At 29.7% G+C, this 24,883-nt stretch overlaps 1 protein-coding gene across 1 annotated transcript; it reads right to left on the bottom strand.

The window, feature by feature from the left end:
• Window positions 1–1,699: 1,699 nt before the first annotated feature.
• Window positions 1,700–24,883, bottom strand: LOC118645638 (fatty acid synthase-like). The gene is made up of 19 exons (XM_036287092.1): window positions 23,925–24,883; window positions 16,680–16,930; window positions 16,342–16,573; window positions 15,641–16,059; window positions 14,481–14,774; window positions 14,178–14,382; window positions 13,941–14,101; window positions 12,527–12,844; window positions 11,895–12,388; window positions 11,522–11,823; window positions 11,057–11,449; window positions 9,896–10,920; window positions 7,325–7,569; window positions 6,557–7,250; window positions 3,434–4,265; window positions 2,836–3,308; window positions 2,468–2,722; window positions 2,041–2,295; window positions 1,700–1,949 (listed from the first exon to the last, which is right to left on the bottom strand). Exons 1-19 carry the CDS (start codon window positions 24,094–24,096, stop codon window positions 1,839–1,841), a joined length of 7,131 nt encoding a protein of 2,376 aa, XP_036142985.1. The 5' UTR covers window positions 24,097–24,883; the 3' UTR covers window positions 1,700–1,838.

Raw genomic sequence — 24,883 nt, 5'->3', positions numbered from 1 at the left:
GATTATTGTCTCCTAAAGGAATAAAAAAAGTAGAGCGTATCGTACAATCTGTATCATCAACAACCCATTCATACACGATACAACTAATAATATCATGTAATGGTAATTTGCTGTCATCTTTATTTATTGTTTTGAAAGAAGCTAACGGTGAATTTGGACCAAGAGTACAAGAAACTTTATTTAAACCAACAAATGTTATTATAAAAGCATCAAAATCTGGTAAAATAACATAGGTAATATAAATTTTCTTTTATAAGATTTTAGATTTTTAAATATTGATAATTAAAAAAAATATAAATTTACATAAACAATTACATAATAAAATTATATAATAAAATCAATCTCTGATACATAATTAATTATCATCCTTATGAAATTTTATATTTAATTTAACAATCTAATAACAATTATAAGAAAGTTATTAAATTAATTTATATTTCTTACAGATCATTTTAAAAGGTGGTTAGAAAAAGCTTATTTTCCAAACATTAGTTCTAATAGCGTACTTCTTATCGATTCATGGACCGGACATTGTCCTAATATCATTTCGAATTTAACACTTCTATAAACATATTACTACTATGATTATACTGAAAGATACTACAGGGAAAATACAACTATTAGATGTTTACGGATTTAGAATTTGAAAAAATTTTGCTAAAAGATTTTCAGATATTGTTTTATTATTAAAATGTAATATAAATTTCAATCTTTGATACATAATCAATGGTCATCCCTGCGATATCATAACTTATTTAAATATTCATGGTTTAAAAGTGGTTGTACGAATGAAAGACCACGGGAATTTGAAAATCTAGTAGAATTTAGTTTGGATGATACTTCAACAACATGATATCAAAGGTTGCAATAACATAGTCAAATGTTCATGGTGCAAAAAGTGCATTATGTTTAAAACATTTCTTTGTTGCGTATCATTATTGCAATGAGTATAATGAGTAAATGATACAATACAAAATGTATGAACTTATTGTATAAATATTTAAAAATTATTTTATTAATAAATGTTTAGAAATGATGTAAATTACAATCTTATTATGTAAATAAACAAAATGTAAAAGCACAAGATCAAAAATAGTTTTAAGAAAATAATTATAAGCTATTATAAAGAAATAATGTACAGAAATGAGTAAAATAAAACATTTTACTAGTTTTATTGAGAAGTAATAAAAATTATTATAATTTTTAATATTATTTATTATTTGTGATGCTAGAATCAATTATATTGATTTCTATTATATATTTTCTTGTTTAGACGATAGTTATTTGCGCACATGAGCACGGATGCTTATATATAAAAACATTTATAATTAATTCTGAAAAATGATATTTTGTAACTATCTAAAAGATGAAACTGCTCCTGATGTAGAGCAGGTTTTTGCTTTTTTCAATATATCTCGAAAAGTATTGGAGATATCAAAAAATGTTTTATACAAAAAATTTATGGAAAAAATATTTCTATCTAACTACATTAATAAAATTTTGAAAAACAATTTTTTTTTAATTTTATTACTGTATATAAAAGTACTTTTATTGTAAAATGTTTGTACAAAACATTTTTTTATATTTTGTTTAGTTTATGTGACATATCGAAAAAACGCAAAAATGTCTCTAACCTTTGAAGTGTGGTTTCACTCCTTTAAACCGTTTTTGGATTACTAAAAATTTCTAAATTTATGTATTTACCCCTTGTACATTTATACCAAGTTTCATTAAAATCTGAATTTTCGAGTTTGCGAGGTTTTCTTGTTAGTTTATAAGGAAGCAATTTTTAATATCTTATAGGCTTTCATGCGTACGTTTAAATGTAAATTATAACCTTAAATGATAAAGGGTGGTTTCCCGTTAATTGCAGTTGATACCTTTTCATTTCTCAATATTGTCATATGAGTACCGTTGACGTAATGTACTTGAACTGTGTTTTCAGTTATCTTAAACAATTATATTCTTTATTAATTCCAAAAGTTTGAATAAATTTAACTTACTACAAAAATATAAATTAGTGCAACTTTTTAAAAATACCTTATGCAAACCATAATCTTCATCCGTTATTAGTGTATGTAACGGCTGTGTAGGTTTTAACAAGATTATAGAAGATTTAATTGGTGGCAGCGTAGAAGGATCGTAGTGCTGCAAAGCGGATGAATGTTTGTAAATTGTGGTACACAGCGTTTTTAAATTTACTGGAGACAGTGACGTATTTATAACTAAAAACGACTTTGCGAAAATATTGTATCGTTCCTCCCAGGTATTACATTTTTGCAGTTCCATTACAATCTATCAAATAACATTTTTTTGTAATATAAGAATTTGCATTGAAACAAAAACCCATAAATTACAAACTTATAAAATAGGAAATAATATTGATAATAATTTCCACAAAGAATACAAAAATATATCATAAATGTACAATAAATTTTAACTTGTAAAATTGAGAAAATGATTATACCTTTTTACTAGTTTCTTGTGAATAAATTTGCATAATATTGGTTAAAACAGCGAACTGAATATCGGCATCGTTAAAATTTGATGTAAAATGTTTGTACATTATTCGCATTTGTTCAGGAGCGCCGTCAATTAGAACCAAACGGCCTTTAAAATTCAAGGTTTCTAATCGTCTTGTTACTTCAATTGCAATAATAGACCCGAAGGAATATCCTACCATTACAAAGTCTTTTCCGCCTCTTAATTTTGGTAATATATGCTGTAAAAATAATAAAGTAAATAGTAAAATACTTCTTAAATCTTACGTCTCATACAATAAATAATAAAAACTATACATAAGTAAAATATAAAATTATTAGTGCATTTGCGTACGTTGAGAAAACGATCAGTTGTTTCCAATATGACGTTTGTTGCATCAGCATTATTTATGCTATAATGTAAAGATGTTGCTGAAAATTTAATATCTGCTGCTAAATGGTCAAATATTGTTGCACACCCGTCGATTCCCGGTATAAGAAAAACTTCAGTCGTAGCATTCTGTTTTTCAGTCAAGAGATCAAAATAGATCTCAGAAATAAAATCTTTGTCTTCTACAATACCAATTGGCAATTCCGAAACACAAAACTTTTCTGCATTAATATTTTTCTCATCCTTCGTATTATTATTGACGTTTATATTGGACATCTCGTTAAGTTTTGCAAAGGTGAGACTAGATATTTCTTGTGTAGTAAAAAAAATATCAAATTCTCGTTCCAAAGTTTGTTTGATTTCCACAGCCATCATGGAGTCTATTCCAAGTTCGGCCAGTGATGTATTTTGACTTACAACTTTCATGTCTTTTATATCTGTAATGTAAACAGAAAATTATTTTGACTGAAACTATAATAAACTTGAACTACTAACAGTTAAGATTAATAAAACTGAATAAATGGTATAAGTATGTAAAAGAAAAAAGTAAGTATGCACCTACCTAAAATACCGGCAACAGCTTTTATCGGACTGTCCTGTCCACCAGATCCAGATTTCTTTTCAGCTACGACCATACTGCTCACGACTGGTCGGGTTTGAAGTAAAAACTTATCGAGTTCATCTAAACAGCAGGATATTTTTTGTTGTAAGGTACCACCAATAATCAATTCCTTATCGTTTTCTTGCATGTCAGCGACGAGACCCACGTCACCAACGGCTCCCCACTGAATTGCCAATCCGGGTAATCCTTCCTCTGCCCTCTTTTCGCATACTCTCTCCATAACAGAATTAGCCATGCCATAATTACTCTGTCCAGCATTGCCTCTACCGCAGGAAACGGAAGAGAACACTACGAAATTCCTCAGTTTAGGGCAAAATTTTCTGGAAAGTTTATCCAAAGTTTGCGTCGCACGAGCCTTCGACTGAAAAGACTCTGCAAATGTCTCTGTTGTTTGATTCTTTAGAATGTTATCTTTTAGCACCACACCGAGGTTAAATATCGCGTCCACTGGTGCTTCGCTTTCTACAGTTCGTAAGAGGTATTCGCAATCTTTAGGATCGGCGACATCAATATCCTTGATAATCTGCACATTTACACCATACGATTTCCATAGTTGAATCTTCATGCGTTGATAACCATTTTTTATTCCAGTTCGCGAGATTAACACTACGTTTCTGGCACCACGAAATATCAGCCAATCGGTTAATTCTAAACCAAATCCACCCAGACCTCCTAGTACAATATAATTTTTGTCGTTAAGACAATAATAGCGACGATATGCAGGAATGGGCTTGTCTAAAGGTGTATTCTTTTCCTGGATATTTATAATTATCTATAAAAATACATTAAATATATTAATTGTACTTGAAATAGACTCTTTTATAAAAATTTACTATTTATACTCTATTACTCTTTTATAAAAATTTATTTTATTCTGTAAATCAAAATCAGTGTATTTTGCGCTGAATAACAGTGAACAACAGTCGAATATTAATGTTGTAAATATTTATAGAAAAAGATTGTCAATATATTGGCATAGCCTTTTAAAGTCCCCTTATTTCTCTGGGCTTACAATTGTTTAAACTAGTAACATTGCACAACAAACTAAATATATATTGCACACTGTATTAATATTAATAAAATACAATCTGCTTACAAGGAAAGCATTTATCTTCTCTCATCCTGATTAAACTGAGACCATAAAATTATAATATTTAGATGTATTTCATTTATGTGTAGCCATACACGCTTTCGTTTCAATAAAGACGTGGAAAGATAGAAAGTTAGAAGATCTACTTGTTAAATAATTTAAAAAATGTAAACTTATAGTGCATTTATTCGTGACTCTTTTTCTATATTTTGCTAGAAACAAATTCTTTTAAATGAGAAGAAAATTAGAATAATTTTTTTTAGAGATGCTTCACATTCAGTTACGGAGAAATGGTCTTAATTTATAATCGGATATTGAATATCTATATTTCTCATCTTACTCTATTAAAGCAAATTTAATCTCTTCTGCCTTCTCCCTTTTACTAATTTTCATTATTTATTTATTTATTTTTTATTATCATAACATTGTTTTCTCTGTTTTTAATTACCTGACATTTTTAGTTACTTGACATTGTTATTTACATATTTTATTTATTTATTAATTCACTTTACTTAAAGTTTTATTTTTTAAATTTGTTTTATGACTTCTATATTTTATAATTTTATATAACCGTTGATACGTAGTTACCTTTTCGTATACTTTGACTCACATCTATTTATTTTGTACATTTTATGTTACTGGTTATGCTTGAACGAACACATTCTCGGTCCTTTTACCGACAAGAATGTCATCCGACACTAACACCGACTCTTACAATTTACATCTTAACGGTTTTTCTGAATTTTATCCAAAGTTTTCGATTTTTCTAATCTGGTTAGTGAATCTTTTTCCTTTTTTTATAAATATATAAAGTTTATTTTATCTATTGAAGTGACAAAAGGTACTTGATTACTTTTTCAAACTATTCTTTTTTTTACATTTATTTACACGGTTACTCCGAGACTTTGCTATAAGGGACTCACGGATTCAGATAGGGAAACCGATTATTTAGATGCGCTGAAGATGAATCAAAAAGAGTTGAAACGTTTGCCTAATCATACATGAATTTTGTTACTTATTTAATAAATTAATATGTGTTAATTTGCGCATAACTATCCGCGCGGTCCACTCTTACTAGTCTTTTTTTGTATTATTTTTAATTTTTTTGCAAGTTACATAATTTAATCAATAAATAAGAATAGTATTAAGGTAATATTAAACTATTGTAAATATTTGTAGTGTTATAAAATTGTTCTGTTTGTATTTTTCTCTCTTGTTTTTTCTTATGGTGCTCAATAAAATAAAAAATTATTATAAAGCGTAAATTAATTTATCTCTCTGTTCTCACTAAGAACAAATCATAAATATATAGACTGACATTATGATAATATAATTTTATGTCAATAAAAATTGTCTAATTTATTAAATATATTTTTTGTTTTTTAGTTTTTAAATTTGTTAATTTTATTTTTTTTAGTTTTTTAACCGTTTAATTCTAGGCTTTTTATGTAAACTTTGTTGTTTATACGTAATAAAAGTGTACTTCATAATTTATAACATTGTCAATTTATTTTTATTTTATTTAAAATTTATAGTAATATACATATATTTTAATCAATTTTTTAAAATTTATTTAATTTGATTAAAATCTACATAATTCACCGTGTCTAAATTTTGTCTGCTATACTGGTTTTGGTAACTATTTGTAATTTTCTAGACGTTTATTTGATTACATTGCAAAAACATTAATTATATTTCCTAATATACATTTACTTTTTTAAATTTTGTTTTAATTTTTATTTAAAAAATTTCTAAAAACAAAGTTATATGCCAATATTGGCCCTTCATATAACTATAATATGTAAACCAAATAATACGCGCTTTTTTAGAATAATAATATATATATTGATTTCTTTTTTAACAAGAGTAGTCTCCTGATAACTAGAATTACTGAATAGTGCTACAAATTTCAGTAAAATTTTACTGATTTAAATTTACAGAGTATCCTATTATATTAAAAAGTTCAAACATACCTTTCCCATGTGTTTTCCACTCGCCATGTATCTAAAAGCTTCTTCAATATTTGTTTTCGGGAAAACTTTCACTTGAATAGGTTTGATGGTTCCGTTCTTAAGACCATCGGTTATCATTTTGCGTAATATGAATTTATACTTGTGATCACCAACAAGTATATTATCTAATAAAATTCCATGAAAACTAATACCTTTCTGAAAGGCAGAAATACAAAGAGGATTGTTAGAAACAAGATCAAATTTCCCGATTTCCAAAAAACGACCGTTTTGAGCCAAACAACGAACGGAAGCGATTAATTTCTCTTCTGCTAGTGAATTCAACACGATATTAACTCCGCGACCATTTGTTTGCCGCATTATCATTTGTTCAAAGCTGGTATCTCGAGAATTCCCAATATGTTCATCCAAAATTGAAGGAAACACTCTTTTAATAAAATTTCGTTTGTCACTCGTGCCTACAGTAGTGAACACTTCGCATCCTTCTTTGAGAGCAAGATGAATAGCTGCCTGTCCAATGCCGCCAGTACCAGAGTGAATAAGTATTTTATCGCCTTTTCTCATTTTTCCATAAATATATAAGGCAAAGTAAACTGTACTGTAAACGCACGGAACCGTCGCAGCTTCTTCAAATGTCCATGCGTCCGGTACTTTCCAACATAAATCTTTATTCTTTACAACAACGTTTGCTATGCAACTGAAAAAAATTATTTTAAGTTAAATTTAATTTTTTTATTAAAAGAGATAACTACTTTTTAAGACATTATTTACTCGGTATCATTAATCCCCATTACTCGTTGACCGTTGACATCGAATCCAACGTATTCCAATCCAAGAGGAACATATCCAAATAACCGTCCTCGAGAAAGTGCCACATTATGTATTAATTTACCAGTAGCAAGCATTACATCTTTAAAATTGAGAGATGAATATACAACATGTACTAGGTCCTCACGACGATATCGAATAGATAAATTATTTTCTATCCAACAAAATGTATTTAAATCACCACAAATCTGTCGAAAAAGAGTCAATTATTATACGATCGAAAATTTGAGTGTCGTATCCGATACGCGTCTGCATGCGCATATATGCGCATATATGCCTGACACGTGACTTAGGTCTAATGGTCTCGCTCACTAAACGCCATAAGCGACGAGCGATGAGCGACATCCAATGAGAGATCTGAATTTTCGAACGTTTCATCGCTATGTTGGAAAAAGCAGAAGTCTCATTGGATATCGCTCATCGCTCGTCACTTATCGCGTCTAGTGTGCGAGAGTCGTAAGAACCTAAAGCGTTATCACGCGGTGACACAGGAAACCCCCTGAGCCGTCTAACAACAAAAATCAATATCGTCCTTCGATAACAAAGGCCGTAAATAAGGCGACCTAGTTATAACGCTTAAGGGCCGAAGATCTCGTCGGCAATAACAATCGTATTTTTACTATTGTCTACACAGAGAGAATTTTCTACCGAAAATTGGTATGGTTACATACCAGTTACATACAGCGAGGTAACAGACCGTCATTGTTGCAAAAATCAGTATGTTTATAACAAAAACTGGCTCGGTACATATTATTTTATGAATTAAAACTATACCAACTTTTAATAACTAATATTCTAATTTTGTCTTGTTTTAAAAAATAGATTTGACAAAAATATTAAATAGTAGATTTTCTTTCTAATTTTAGATTAATTTTATATTAAAAATTTTAATTGATAATTGAAATATGAAAAAACAATACCGGAAACTTTAAAACTTAGTCTGTTATCATGCCAATTAATGTAAACAATCGTTATTTTATTCAAAAAACATGGATATAAGACGTATGTTTAAAAATGTTTTTAAAAATAAATGTTTTAAATATAATTTTTTTTTAAACATGGTTGTTTTATTATTTTATGATTTTTGAGTAATACCATTTAGATTTAGAAGAGAGAAAAAAGAGGAATAAGTGAAATATAAGCAACGCGACGAAAGAGAGAAACATTACTGATTTTTGATATTGTGATTTTTAGAAATCGGTTGAATGTATAATTGTTTCCTAGGTGGTATTTACCATACTAATAAATTATTAAAATTCTCTTCTAAAAAATAGTAAAATATTCTCTCAGTCTATGCAACGCCGCCGTGCGCCGTACGGACCGATGAAGCATCTGTCTACCATCTTAAGGGAGTTTCTATGCTAATTTAATAAAATAATTTTTATTTTACTTGTAGAGAAGTTCAAATTAGTGGTATAAATTAATTTTTCAAAATTTCAAAAAGCTGAACTTGTTAGTTATTTAGATATCAAATATTTTATTTACATGGGCTCATATGGGAATCAATGAATTTTCATGATTTTTTGGTTTTTATCGCCGTATTAAACGTAGAAGTAATAAACAAATGTTAGTGAAACATTACAACGATACAGCTTAGTTGTCCAAAAAAGTACTGTTAGACTTTTAAAACAATGCACTTATTCGTTTAAGTGAAATAATTGATAGGATAAAAAAGTTTACAATAATCGAAGCAGTACAGCACGTAAGTGTGATGAATGTGTGCTAGTGATAAATATAAATTTCAAATTGTTGTATTTAGTTATCTAAGGATGGTATAATAGTGAAGAATATTCTTAATTTAAAAAAAATTATTTTAGTAATAAAGGTAGTACTTTAGAGGCAAATTTTTTCTCATATTCACTATCATTTAAATCAACAAAATGGTTCTTTTAATTTTTTTGTAATTTGAGTCCCTGTGCCACTTATTGCGCCGGATCTGAGCAGAGAAACTCCCTTACAGAGAAAATTTGCAAAAAGAACTAGAAGAGGATTCGCCGTCGATATGGAAATCTCGGCAATCACCGCATGCATTTAAATTGTGTTCAATGCGTTACTTGAGCACGGACGTGAAGTCATCTCGACATCGAGTTTTAACGCAGAACAATTTCATATATCGGTGACTCAGAAATCGAGTTCTTCTAGGCGTTATCACCGCGCGAATATAACAGATTCGATCCAAATAACAGTTAATGGATACTAAATGGATACTAAACGTATACGGGCGGCATATAATTTGAGTTAAATATAAGTGATATACGAACGGCATATAGACATGTATGAGAAGGGATTTAAATAAACTTTTATTAAAAAACGAAATCACGATGTATAAATTAAACCTTATACATCTGCAACAATTATTTTACATTACATTACGTCATACATATCGTATATGTACGTACTTACATTCTTAATAAAAAAAATTGCAAATAAAAATCAGAAAACTTAAAATATAAAAGTACATAATGTTATTGTGTATTATCACATCACTATGCTTTAAAAAGATTTTGTACGTACCATTTGGCTAACGTGAGCGGTAGGAACAAGTTCGGCTCCCTGGCGTGGTAATTGTAAATGTCTGTACGATCCCCAGATTTTATTATACCGTAATACATTAATAGTCAGGTCTTTTTCCAATTGTTGTAAATAGAAGGGGTCTTGAAGAGAAAATTTAGGAGCTTCTTTATCTTGAATAAGTACACCCCTAACAAGTTCTCCACCTGGTTCTTTTCTTAAGCAGTTAACAAACCCCAACAGACCACACTCAGAGTCTCCTTCTCCAACAACTATGATTCTACTATTCTCCTCGAGTTTGCTTTCATCGCTTATAAGGGACTTTAAACCATCTAACCAGTTAAAGTTATTATTACTAATATGAACAACAATTTGTTTCGTTACATAAACTTTCTTCTTCATAAGAACAACCTTTTCTTTATCAGTGCGCTTTTCAAGAATAACGTTTAATTCGTATTGTTGCTGATACATGCTATAGTCACACATGTCGCACTTTTCACGCGTCAACAGATAGCCACCTTCTTTTAGAAATGGCAAAAGTCGTTCTAAAGAAGTCTGTTGTTTAGACAAAAGATTGTATCCGGCAACTATTAAGACTTTATCGTTTACAGTTGGTTTGTTTATATCAGCGATTAAAATATTTTGTAATAAGTCTTCTGAACTGAAACGATTGGGCGATGTTAATAGAGTGACATTTGTTTGTATCAATGGTATATCCTCAAAAGCTTCAATCAACAACGAAGACGTAAGGTATTCTGATGTAACATCATCGACCTCTTCCAGCAACTCAATGGCTTTCACTTTAGTAATTTGATGATCTTCCAGCACGAGTTGCGCGGATATTCGAATCGCCTCTTTTAAAGAAATTTCAATACTATCTTGATGAGCTATAAATATGTGGTGCTCGATAATGGCCTCTTGGGTTAATTTTCGTCGAGAAATCTGAGTAGCATTAAGGCCTTGTATCTCTATTCCACCTGCTATAATCGAATCTATCTCTTTGTATATTTGTACGGGTAATATAGTATCTAAAATGTATACGTATATGATATCATACAAATTTTTTGCAACTTATTGTATGTTAAAAGCTATGTTTCTATTCTATTATAAAAAAAAAACAGCAGTTACTAATTAACGTTTACGTTTTATCCATATCTGACGTACCTTTCACATAATCTGCATAATGTCTTAGCGTTGAAACATGAAGTTCAGGATTAATCACCACTTTTTGAATACTCGTAGGAACATATAAACCTCTAGTATCATATCCGATAAGACGCATTTGTAGCATAGTATCCATAAACGTAACCCAATTTTTCCAAACGATATGTCCTTTAATACCTGAAACGGATGCACTCTTTAATCCACGAAACCAGCCGCTATACTGATAACCGCGGAGTTTCAATTCCTTGTAGATATCTCGAGCAGTCATTTCTTCTTCATCGTCAATCTCTGATAATAAGTCTGTCGAAGTCATTTCTTGTTCTGGATTCGATGTATCGTACACTGCGCCTGTTACCACAATGCTATCACCTTCGATTATTTCAAAACTCCCATCTAGAATATTTTTATCTTTGATATATATGCATTTCCTACGATTATGGTTTAAAATTACTTATTCATGAATACCTTTCTGTATCGCAATTCTTAATGTCACAGTATTATTTGTTGTCAAATGAGTAGCACGAATAAATTTTACATCTCGAAATATTATTGGTACTGTTGAAAACATTAATCCTTTCATCATGCCAATGGTTTGCCAAACGAGTACAAGATAACTTGTTGCGGGCAACAAAATTCTCCCATCTATTACGTGTCCGGCGAAATAGTCATAATCTACATCTTTAAGGGAAATTTCGATGTATCTTTCTCTTTTCAAATACTTATGTGTGTTACAGTCCGGTATAAACCAATCTTCAGAATGATTCCATCTGAAATCAAATTAATAGCTTTGTTTATATGTTATAAAATTGTATGTACGTTACCGTAATATATTATGTACCTGATCGATGGAGAGATCATAGGAGTTCCTCGGCTAACTGGAAATTGCACTGGCGGGTATAGATTGGCGACCTGCGGCTGTAAACCATAGTTGTAAAAATTCCCAATTCCTTGCAAAAATACTTCAATATTTTGTTTGGTGCGTCTATTCAGTACAACGTTTATTACTTTTGGATGCAAAGATTCTTTCAAAACGTTTTGCAAAACGCTGTCTGGTGCGATTTCGATAGTCACAGCATTACTTGGAATTAGTTGTGTGGTTTGTTCAAAAAGAACGGTGTTTAATATACTGTGCGTATGATAGTCCGCCGATGAAAAACTTGAAGTAAACCATTCAGTACGAGGTATTGAAGTACTGATCCACTTTGGACTCCGTTTCTTCGGCCGTGGTATTACATTGTTCAAATTTAACAGAAGTTGAGTTTTTACGGATGCAAGATAAGAACTGTGATAAGGTACGTTGCAATAGATCTCCTTCACGTAAATATTATTAAGCTAATAATACAAAAATAAAAAATTTATTATATGTAGATGAGATAAACTATAGCTTTAAATTGAGAATTTAATATTTTAAAAATTATTGACTTTTAGGTTTTTATTTATTTATGAAATACAAAAGCTATTTAATTCTACCTGCAATTTTTTAATAAATTTTTGTATAAATTCTGTTGGTCCACACACAACACTGCTATTCTCGCTATTGCGGCAAATTATTTCAATATCCTTTGAAATTAGATTTTTTAAGTTTTTGTAATTAAGATTGACAAGTGCCATAGAGCTACGAATTACTTTTCCTTCTACGCATGCCAAACCTATAAAGTATGCTGACAAAATGGTTTGTTCAATAGTGAGACATTTGTCCGCGTAGGCACAACCGAGTTCACCAGCGGAATGACTAATCATGTAATCCGGAATAATCCCTAAGGATGTCAAGAGGTCTACTAAGCCAATCTACAAATATGTACAAATTATTTTACAGTCAGACATTATATGTGTTAAAAAATATTAAATATAAAATAATAAAATGTAATTTAAGATACATCTTTATAAGTAACATATACCTCTGAAAATGGAATATACCCCAATAGGAAAAGATTTATAAAATTGTATGACAAAAGAATTGCAAAAGATTTATAATCCGTCATTATGAGGGCATAGTTGAGAAAATAGATGTAGAAACATTATCCTTTTATAAAACATTAATAAATGTTTGCGCAATTAAATTTTGAAATGACATGTTGGCATAACAATAGCAATATGGCGAATCATCTTAACAGCACATTTGCAAAATTAAATTTAGAAATAAATTGTGCAATAATTGAGAAAAATATTTCAGTCGTAACATATATGTTTAAAACATTTATAAATATAATTGTGCACAAAAGACTCAAATTATTCTCCAATTATTTTTAAATTATGATGCACAAATATTAAAACATGAAATGTGTAATATTGCATGTTTTAATATTTGTGCATTATAATGTAGGAATGATTTAAGGGTTTCTGACCGCTATTACTATCAATGAGATACTTAACTTTCCAACGGACGCAACTAATCTGTCAGACAAATTGTCTCTTTTTTCATCTTTATTAAATGTCTAATGAATAAACAATATTTGTTAAATTTATTATAATACCTTTTGATAATAATTTTAAATTAAATATTGAAGATTAAATGCTGTAAATATTGCACATTATTATTGTTGCATTATTGCTGCGTTATATTTTGAAAATATTGAAGATTATAATGTGATAATTTTAAATGCTAAAATAATTGCAAAATATTTATGGTTTAATATTTGTTTCATGTTTAACAAATATTATTTAAGAATTATATTCTGACAAAACTATTGCGTTATGGCGAATCGTCTTAGCATAATTTTTAATACCATTATTGTGCAATGTTTGCAAAATCTTCCTATCGGAGTAATTTAACACATCTTAAGTAATAAGATAATATATAGTTCAAGTAAAATAAAATATCACAGAAAGTTTATATTTTTGTTTAAACAATAATTATAATATAATTAACATTTATTCATAATACCTGAATAGCGACGATACCAAGAAAGGCATATAAAGCGTTTTCGTACACTTTTTCATCTGTTCTTGTTAAAATATCCGTGACACTTATATCATATGGTTTTAAAATAGTATCGCACATTCTTATTGTATTTGCAAAAACTTGAAATTTTAATAAGTTTTGTCCTAATTTTAATTTAAAAATTGTATGTATTATTCTATTTGTTAAATATATAAAACGTATAAAGTATTAAGTATGTACCCATTCCTGGCCATTGTGTGCCTAGAGCAGAAAATATAAAACAAACAGGTCTTTTTACGCTTCCACAATTTTGAATTTCCTTTAGTGATTCTTGTTTCTGATTATTAAGTATAATAAATCCTCTCCATGTGTGTCCTTCTATATTGTCTGTATGGATGTCGTGTAATAAACGAATGTATTCTTTATCCATTGGATGATTAACAACCTAAAGTAAAATATTTTTTAAAACAAAAATTATAATGCAAAAGATAAAATTTATTTATTTGAAATAACGTTAAAATTGTTTTCAAAATATTCACTAACGTCATTTAGAAACAACTTCACAGATTCTTCAGTACTTCCAGATAATATCACAAGTCTTGGTAAGTCATCATTCGGTAAACCATTGTAATTTTTCTGTTTGTGATTCCACTTTAATAATGCATGAACATTAGCTCCTCCGAAACCAAAAGAACTGATACCTATGTAACCGTTTTTAAGTGGCATCGGTTCTTGGACGACACAAACAGATCCATTCATTAAGGCGTCTATATCATTCCGTGGTGTTGTATAATTTATATTTGAAGGAATAAACCCGCTTTCAAATGATATTATTACCTTTAAATTTTATAACAGTTTTATATTAAAGAATTGAATTAATTTACTAAAGTTATGTAGAAGAGAAGAGGGTTTACAACACTATTTTATTTTATTTAAATAACACAGTAAACATATATGTGACACAATTCTTGTTGGTACAGGTTTGTTACCTATAGAGTTCTGTCTATCATGTTATAGGCAAAAGTTCTTCGGATATAATAATTAACAATTTATGGAAGAGTGAAGAAAAATTGAGATTATGGAATCTGTAAAGGTACACACTTACATTACAAGAAACATTAATTCAATCACATTATTTGAAGCCATATTTAAGCCTTTTATTGGGTATACTAAAGTTAAATCCTAATACTCGACATATTTCTCGAAATAAAATAAAGAATAGACACTATAAAACTATAAAGCTTTCGACTACTTGCAATACTGAAATGCAACTTTTATGACAACAAAACAAACACTAGTAACCAGTAGCCGTGTTATAATATTTAAACAATATATAAAAAAGTAATATGGATAGTTATCTTCAGAACTTAACACGAAGTATATGAAATATCGTGAATTCCATAACCTTACATCTAGTTCATAATTGCCTTCTCTTTTCTATTTAATCGTATATTATTAATGTTTTATATTATATTAATTGTAACCAAAATTTAATTAGATAAATGTTTTTTGCAATTTTTAAATAAATCTTTCTGTTTCAATAAAATAAAGTAACTGGTCAAATTATTTTTATGTGAAATAATTTTTGTATGTGTGTATACAAATGTGTGTGCAACTATGTGCAATGTATTAGTAATATATAAATGCATAAAGTAAATATTATTTAAAAGATAATACATAAAAATGAAAACCATTTGTTTTACCTTAGCAATCTGAGTGATGCCACTAGCTGGTTCAGTATGACCCAGATTAGATTTTACGGACCCGATCATTAATGGAGTTCCTCTATTTTTACACAAAACGTTCTGAATTGCACCGACTTCCTGAGGATCGCCGACTTTGGTTCCGGTACCATGTGCTTCAATATAATCTAAGCAAGATGTTGGTATTCCGCACTCATTGTAAAATTCCACTAGTAGATTAGTTTGTCCTAATTGCGATGGGTATGTTATTCCTTCTGGTTTGTATCCATCGCTGTTTAATTTAATATGTGGACATATAGCATAAATTCTTTTTGCATTTTTTGCTTTTTGTAAATATATCACCGCCACCGTTTCACTTCGGACAAAGCCATTTGCAGCGGAATCAAAAGGTCTGCAGTAACCATTAGGTGACAAAACACCTGTAAGACGAAAAATATATAAAAAAGGCGTATTTTACTTTATATTGGATAGATTTATTTGTCAAAAGCATTATATAGTACTACTCGTTTTGTTTATCAAAAATCTTATTCAACTTCGTTAAGAATCTTATTATATTTTTTATATACTTAAAGTATATTGAAGTTATTTAATTAGTCAAATTATATATTTTTTTAATAAATGGAGAAGTACTTCTTTTAATTCTTATGCGTAAAGTAATTTTTATATATAATTCATAATAGTAATATATTTTTCAAAAATACCAAGATTAGTGAATAGTAGATTAATAATTGGATTAAAACATAGATTTGCAGTCCCAATTATCGCATCTTCGCATACTCCTGACATAATATAATTGTAACCAATTGCCACAGCAGAAAGGCTAGAACTACACGCTGTATCGGTTATATGCGATGGTCCCTTTAAATCCAAGTAGTATGAAATCATGTTTGCTATTGCAGTTTTACTACATCCAATAACATTCAGGCCACCTAACTAATTATAAAATAATGCATTTCAAAATACTAGTACCCACATAATAATAATATATTTAATTATTTTTCTCAGTATATTTATATATTATCACAATTTTTTTCTTTACCTGTTCTTCCTTATATAGAAAATCTTTTTGCGATTCAAGAAAATATGTTCCTATAATTACAGCAGTATTTTTTCCTCGTAATTGCTTCGGATTGATTCCCGCATCAATAATTGCTTCGTAAGAATGTTCCATTAATAGTCTCGCTTCAGGCGAAAGTGTGTAAGTTTGATCCAAAGATAATTCAAAAAAATTACTATCAAATTTTTGTATATTAGTAACTGTTCCCATACGGCTTGAAATATCCGGAATATCTAATAAAAAATAGTTTTATAAAGATGTTATATTCTCGTTCTCTTTTACAATTTTAATTTAAAATATGCTTTTTGATATACAAGGTGGCTGAAAATTTTTAGGGGGGTCCTGTTTGCCTACAATCCTGATTGCTTACAGCTTTGTGTGCAAACACAAAAGTAATTAAAGAATAGGTTTGCCCACATGCACATTGCACACATGACATTATTACACACATGATATTAATACGCTCATACACATTGCGCACATGACAATATTGCGCACATAAAATAAAGAAACAATATTAAAACATTGCACACATGACATTATTGCACACACGCACATTGCACATATGATATCATTGCATTTATACACTCTGTAAGCAAGAGGAGGGAATCCCAGATGCGCACAGTGTAAAACGGACATCACCAATCAAATTCTAGAAATTTATCCTAACATTAATTAAACCAGTAATCTGATTGAAACGATGTTCACGCTTGTACTGTACCACATAAGTTTGCGACTTTCCAGGGCACTCCTACCAACGGGGTGGATACAAGAGGGGTGGGCGAAGCCTCTCCCTTGCACCCCCCCGTATGTGTGTGGCCACAGCAAAAAAGTGTCTACGCTTCGTACTGTTCCATATAGGTTTCCATACAAAGCAAGGTCTACCTACTTTTCTTTTTATTTTTAATCTACTTTTATTTTTATTTTTAATATAGTATATTTCAAAAACTAAAGCAGTTAGCCCTATAAGATCTATACAATTTTATGTTCAGCATAAAAAATATCATTAGAAACCATCGTCAAATCAAGGCGCCCATATCGAAATCGTGCCTCCACACCTTCCTCGGGAGCGTCCCAGATGTACAGTGTAAAACGGCCACCAATCAGATTATTGCTTTAGTTAATGTTAGGATAAATTTTTAGAACTTGATTGGTAATATCCGTTTTACACTATACGCATTTGGGATTCACTCCCTTCCTTTTGCTTACAGAGTGTATGAGCGCAATGATATCATGTGTGCATATGTGCAATAATGTTACATATGCAATGTGTTAATACTGTTTCTTTATTTTCTATGCGCAATATTGTCATGTGTGCAATGTGCATGTGTACAATAGTGTCAGGTGTGCAATGAGTATCAGCGCAATATTGTCATGTATGCAAGCATACTCTTGTACCTTAATTATTTTCATTTGTGCAAACGAAGCTATAGGCAATTGGGATGTAGGCAATCGGGAATGTAGACAATCGAGCAGCTCTGCAAAATTTGTGTGCAAACGAAGCTGTAGGCAATCGGGATTGTAGACAAATGAAACCCACTCAAATTTTTTACATAACCTTTTTACATAACGCATGAAGGTAGAATGGACCAAATTGAGTTGAAAAGTCCTCTACCATTTTGCAATTTTCATAATAGTTAACAAGTTATTAATTTAAAAAAAAACTGATTTGCCCGCCAGTTACCGCAAGCGCACGGCAGCGCGTGGCGAGATAAAATCGCCAAGCGAGACGCGCGTCCGCGATTGCTAGGAAGCTTGTAGTACATTCCAGTGTGGAAATTTCGCCTAACATATAGCTAGGTTTCTGGACAGTTTTTCTAGTTTTTGTCTAGTATCTATCTAGAAGAAATAATTAGTACCGAGCTGTATATGTAACTTTTTGCATTCTAGCCTCTAAATATATAGGGTAAACTCGGGTAAGATGGCCATAGTTTTTTTAAATGCAAAAAACATAGTTTTATTTTTATTATTTTTTAATAGCGTTTGGTATATTATTTCACTGAAGCTTTAAGTATGTAAAACTATCGACATTAAAGAGAAAATACTTAATGAAAATTTTTTATTATCAAAATATTGAAACATGAACATTGGCCATCTTTCACAACTTTTAGGGAAAAGATAGCCATAGTATTATAGAACAGTTGGCTATAATACATTTTTTATGTACTTAACATTTATAGAATAATAAAAAACTTAAAATTTTACATATTTAGTTTTATTGCCACATATTATCACATATTAAATTTTATTTTTAAACATTTTTTATATTAAATGTTCACACAAGTTTAGAATCAATTTAACTTATTTTGTCATTACTAAAAAAAACATATATGATATGTGAAATTAAAATATTAAGTGCATAACTTAATTCTCGTCTTTTTAAATAAAATATATACATAAACACTTACCCCAAAATGTCATGGGCTATCTTGCCCAAACTGCGAAAGAAAGATAATCATAGTATTTATTTAAAAAATAAAAAAAAAAATAAAAAATATAATTACACATTACAATTTACATACTTTTGTTACGTGGGTAACGTTCATTGCGACAGCACAACTGTAAAAACTGTGCAGGCAGTCAAAAGTAAAAACGTGATGTGACATCCACAATATCATTATTTCGAATAATATACGCACATAAACTAGAGTAAATATTGATTATCTTTAAAAATAATTACGAGAACACATTATTTAGCAATTATTGGAGAAATTATAGCCATTGATCATCTTTTCCGTATGGCCATCTGTTTGAGAATTAGTGAAGTTTTCACTAGTTCTCGCCCCGTCAGGTGGCAGCATCCATCGATCACCGAGCGCATGGATCGCAAAACGCCGACAGCGCACGGTAGCGCTGGCGGTCTTTTTCTGTTACTACTTTCTAGTGCTCATGGCCCCGGCCTAGTGTGTATACGCAGCTCAGATAGAAAGTAAATCGAGTGAATCTAGTAATTGTGAGAACTCATCGAGGATTCTGGTGCTCATTTCGTTTAGCTCATCTCAGCGACGTTTGCCGAAGGAGGAAACGTAGCAGATAACTCTGGTGCATCAACAAGGGCTTTCTCATCGCTCAGCACGCGCAGCGCGCGCCGGCGCCACGTGCTCAACACGGCTCACGGGCATCATCAAATTACGGTGATAAATTAATATAATTAACTCACGCAAGTGCTCATCGGACAGTAAGTCAGCATACAGGACTCAAAGTGTATTCTAGTGTGACCAAATGACAATTTGTGATATAGCATGACGATCGCGACAGACATCTCCGCGTTTCGCTATGTAATTTATGAGTAAAATAAATTGTATTTAATATCTGACTCCACGACGCCCTTTCTCACCCTAGTGAACATCCACAGGGCATAACCGCGAGCTCACGCGAGCAATTCGCGAACACCATCATATCCTATATATGGCCATCATACCCTAATGGCCATCATATCCTAATCACAAAAATTATTAAAAAATTTCTTAAACTTGCTTAAACGATGTTTACAACATATATCTTTTTCATTAAAATTGGTCCAGCCATTTTCGAAAAAAACCACTTTTTAAATTTTTCTTTCCCTCTCCATAACTTCTCCAAAAATGCAACTTTGTAGCTAATTTTTGGAGAAGTTTTACATTTTAAGTGTGCCAACTAATGATATCAATTTGAGCTTGATTAGTGCGGGGGCAGATTTCATCTGCTTATTCCGCTATACCCTTTCTAGCAATAATAAGATTATTGCTATTTCAGGTGCAACTATTGTATCAAAAATTCAATAGTGATAAAACACAAAAAATATTAATGCTGCATTAAAAAGATTTATATCAAAAGATGTAGCATTAATGCTTACAGTACAAAGAAAGTTGATAGAAAAAAGTTATTTAAAGATACATCTTTTTTGAAGTGTTTACCATGTAAAAAAAATTATGAAAATAATAATTTATGCATGAAAGTTGAAAACTGTAAACAAGTCAAAATCTTTTTTTTATTTGTAGTCGTAATTGATAAAAAATCGGAAAATAATCTAATAACTCCGGTTTCAACCACAAACAGCTTCTTGTTCAACTTGAAACCGTTTTGTGCAATGCGAAGAGCTGAAATACCTCGAGAATTCGCTTATCATCCACAAAGATAATGCGGCCGATGAATAAATAATACTATTATAGCATATATATTAATACTAATATATATTTTAATGTATACGTAATACAATTATATACAAGAAAAATTAAATAAAAATGTATTTTTTTATTTATTTCCTACTGTTTAATATCTAAGAAAAAAAAATAAAAATGAAATTTTAAGCATCTTTAGCCTTATTCAGTGGCCGGAAAATAGCGAGAAACACTAGCTAGTTTCTGGATAGATTATATATTTAGAGGCTGGGATACAAAAGGTTACATATACAGCTCGGTACTAGTCATTTTTTCTAAGTAGATACTAGACAAAATCTAAAAAATTGTCCAGAACCTATATAGCTATATGCTAGGAGAAATTTCCACACGGATAATGGTAAAGGTGCTTTCAAATGCGTTTGACAATAACATCTTTATTCAATAAATTATTAAACAAATATACCGTAAGAATTTCATTAACAAACTAATTCTGTTCATTCATAATAAATTTGTTATAAAAACAATTCAAAATGTTTTTATTAAAACTTTAATATGTATATATACTATATATGTATCGACATCAATATTTTTTAAATAAAAAATATTAGTAAATAAATTGTAATTATCTAACTTAATAAAGGAATTTAGTCAGTCAGTCAGTCAACTACATATTATTAGTTGTTTTTCTTTGGATTTAATTACTGGCAACAATAAGCGATTCCTGCTGGTTTTTAAAAAACTTATTTGAATTCGATATTGTACACAATCAATTTTAACGTTTTCTTCGCGTAATTAATTTTCCAGAAGGTTAACTGCCATTATATTTATAATTGGTATATAATAAATTTTGATAAATTTCTACGGCAATCAATAAAAACATTTTTGTGATTGAGATTGAATTTGTCAATAAAATAACATCTATACCAATTACTTATTCAATTCTGCTATACATTAATGTGTGCCTGGCGGAGACTATGATATCCTTATGTTTTTGGGGTCGCTGAATCCAAATCCGAAGCCCGTTTTGGCACATCAAGTCATGGTTCTTTAGTAACCCGGGAACAAAATAGCTCTTATTTGTTTATATTAACAAATATATGTTTATATATGTTTATATTATTGTCATATAAGAAATAAAAGTGCAATTATAAATGATCTTATACGACCATATATGAGAATATGTGATTATATTCTTGTAAATCTTGTTTAAGTATGGTCTTATATAGCTATACATATATGGTCTAATGTTTTTGCATATTATTATATGTAAAAGTATATTTTATGTTTTAACTGAATAGTTTTAACTAAAAATACCCGGGAAAAATGGAAGAGATCTGAATGGATCTCATCAGATCCGATCACTCAGATCTGATTTGATCAAAATATTGGCCCTATCTGATCAGATCCAATCAGACATGAGTATATCTGATTTAATCCTAGCGGACATGGTTACTTTTATGAAAAATGTGATCTAATCATATATAACTCTATATGACTATATAAGTTTGTATATGATATAAATGATATAAAATTTTTTAAATTTTATTTTTATATTTCCTTTATTCTCGGAAGCTTTCTCCGAGATCCATGAATTCTGTTTGAATATAACATAACAAAAATAATATACACTACAGTTTGCTGCTAGTGCTAGATAACTAGTTGGTCTTTTTTTATAGGCTTTTTAGAATAAATCTTCTCACAAAAAAGAGAAGCACCGCGCTCTCGTCTAACAGCGATCTTGCGAACTACTCGCGGCTGTATATATTTAAATAAGTTTATATTTTGAGGCATCGTATTGTGATCTGATCATATGTATATAACTTTATATGACGTACTATTTAAGTTTGTATATGATTTTATATTTTCAGTTAAAATTATATAGTATTTTCTTAATCAAATAATTATAATGTAATTCCAAATAGGGTGTCAAATTGACAATTATTGTCAAGTTAGTAGGAACTTATAATATATATATATATATATATATATATACATATATATGTGTGTGTGTGTGTGTGTGTTAATTTTTCAAAAATTGAGACAATTATCTTTAATATAAAAAAATCAATTTTTTGTCTAAAAATCATTTAAGCTCTTTCACATAAGACCATACTTAAACAGAATTTACAAAAACGATTTAATCATATATTCTCATATATGACCGTATAAGATTATTTATAATGGCACTTTTATTTCTTATGTGACGATATATAAACATATATAAATATATATGTGTTAATATGAACAAATAAAAGTTATTTTTTCCCGGGATTAGATTTACCCCATTTGACATTTGATTGGATGGCTGATTTCTGTTGAATGTCAAACTTTATGGGGTACTGTAAGAACCACATTTAGCAATCCAAAAATATAAGAATATTCTTTCTTATAAATAGTTTTAATCGATCAAGATTACAATTTAGTCCAAAAAGTGTCAATTTTAGCAGTTATTTTTTTAGATTACTGAAGAACCCTAACCTGATAGCCCAAAATGAGCTTTGGATTCAGATTTAGTGACCCCAAAAACATAAGAATATTGTAGTCTAGTCTACCGGACACAACTTTTTTTGTGTGCCTGTGTAATCAATCAGAGGTTGCATTACCCTGTCCAAAAGATCGATAGAATCAGATAAGGAAAAATTCTATCTAATTGATATGTTTTTGGTTTGTAAATATAAGATTATTTATCTAAAATATATGATAGACTTTCTATATTTTTATATCGTATATTTTATATTTTTTAAATATGTCATATTATATACGCAACGATAGAAAACGAATTTTTCTATTACATATTATTGATAGAAACGTATAGAGACAATTGCAAATTAATTTATATAGAGTCTTATAGTCTTTTGAATCGTAACTTTTATATTCAGTAAAATAACTAGATAAGATCACAAAGGAGTCATGTATATTTAGATAAAATTTTAGTCGCTTGATTCAGATACGATAAAAAACGATAGAAGTTTATAACTTTTCTATCTGGCATGAAATCTAGTGTCATATTAAATTTCTATCAAATATTTATATTTTTCTATCAATTTCTATCGAACTTTTTGAGCAGGATAAGTTTCTACAAGAGTAATGTAAAACTATATAAAATTATTAATAATAAAGTTATCACCTTTTTTCCAACGATCATGATTTTCTCTAACAAGGTCAAATTTATTAAACAGATTCTCTCGTAACTGATTCATATTATCCGAATCTGGAAATCTGCCAGCAATACCAGTAATAACAATCTCTTCACCGGAGTTAATATCGTTCCACGATCTACATACTTTTTTATCATCCATAGTTTTAATTATTGTTTTGATCTAGAAAAAAGTTATGCATATATATATATATATACTTCCTTTAAACTGTATCTAGTTTTGACACTTAATATCACTGTGATAGTGCTAAGTCGTAAGCAAGAAACTTTAATGTCATTTTCTCAGGCTGCTATATATATGAACAATAATCAAATCAAATAATTATTGTAATGTATGTTAATGTAATATATCTAGGCAGTATGAATTGTAGATTTTATAACTATTCTTTATAAATATGTAACTTTCCGCATAGCACCAAGTGGATTATTAATCGATTGTCAGTCAGCAAATAAGGTCTAAAGTCAACTTCAAAGTCTAAATGTCGACTTATATTCGATGAAAATTCGATAAATGTCTCGACTATGATCGACTACAGTTTGCCAATAAGTCAACTTTAAAATCTTACTTTATGGTGACTAATTTGAAGTCATTTATAATAAATTTTTCTTCTAATAATGACAATTATAATATAGAGTATATAGACAATATACGGAGTGCGGTGTAAACAAGTTTATATAAAAAACAATCAAAAATTTAAAAATTACAGTTTTGTGATTGATTTCTGCGGTCGACTCGTGAGAACATTTGCTGCGTATAAGTTTTAGACTTTGTACAAAACAAGCATGCCTCGCACATTGCCTTATAAAAAATGAACAATTCTATGCTTTTAGAAATGAGCCTAGACGCTTCAGTATAATAGATTTCTGAAAATTTGGTATGTATGTGTGAATGCGTATTCGGAAGAAGTCGATAAATATACATTCATTGT

Source organism: Monomorium pharaonis, chromosome 5, assembly GCF_013373865.1.
Source record: "Monomorium pharaonis isolate MP-MQ-018 chromosome 5, ASM1337386v2, whole genome shotgun sequence".
Taxonomy (NCBI): Eukaryota; Metazoa; Arthropoda; class Insecta; order Hymenoptera; family Formicidae; genus Monomorium; species Monomorium pharaonis.
Note: the sequence above shows the minus strand (reverse complement) of the source record. Positions and strands in the feature narration are given on the sequence as shown.

What these genes read in the sequence shown, in the direction of transcription:
- LOC118645638 (XM_036287092.1), bottom strand. Translation starts at nt 24,096, where the DNA reads ATGGATGATAAAAAAGTATGTAGATCGTGGAACGATATTAACTCCGGT. An exon ending in AATTTATTAAAAAATTGCAG is followed by an intron (nt 12,389 to 12,526) that starts GTAGAATTAAAT and finishes TTGTATTATTAG; the next exon opens with CTTAATAATATTTACGTGAA. An exon ending in GTGGAAAACACATGGGAAAG is followed by an intron (nt 4,266 to 6,556) that starts GTATGTTTGAAC and finishes GTATTTTTATAG; the next exon opens with ATAATTATAAATATCCAGGA.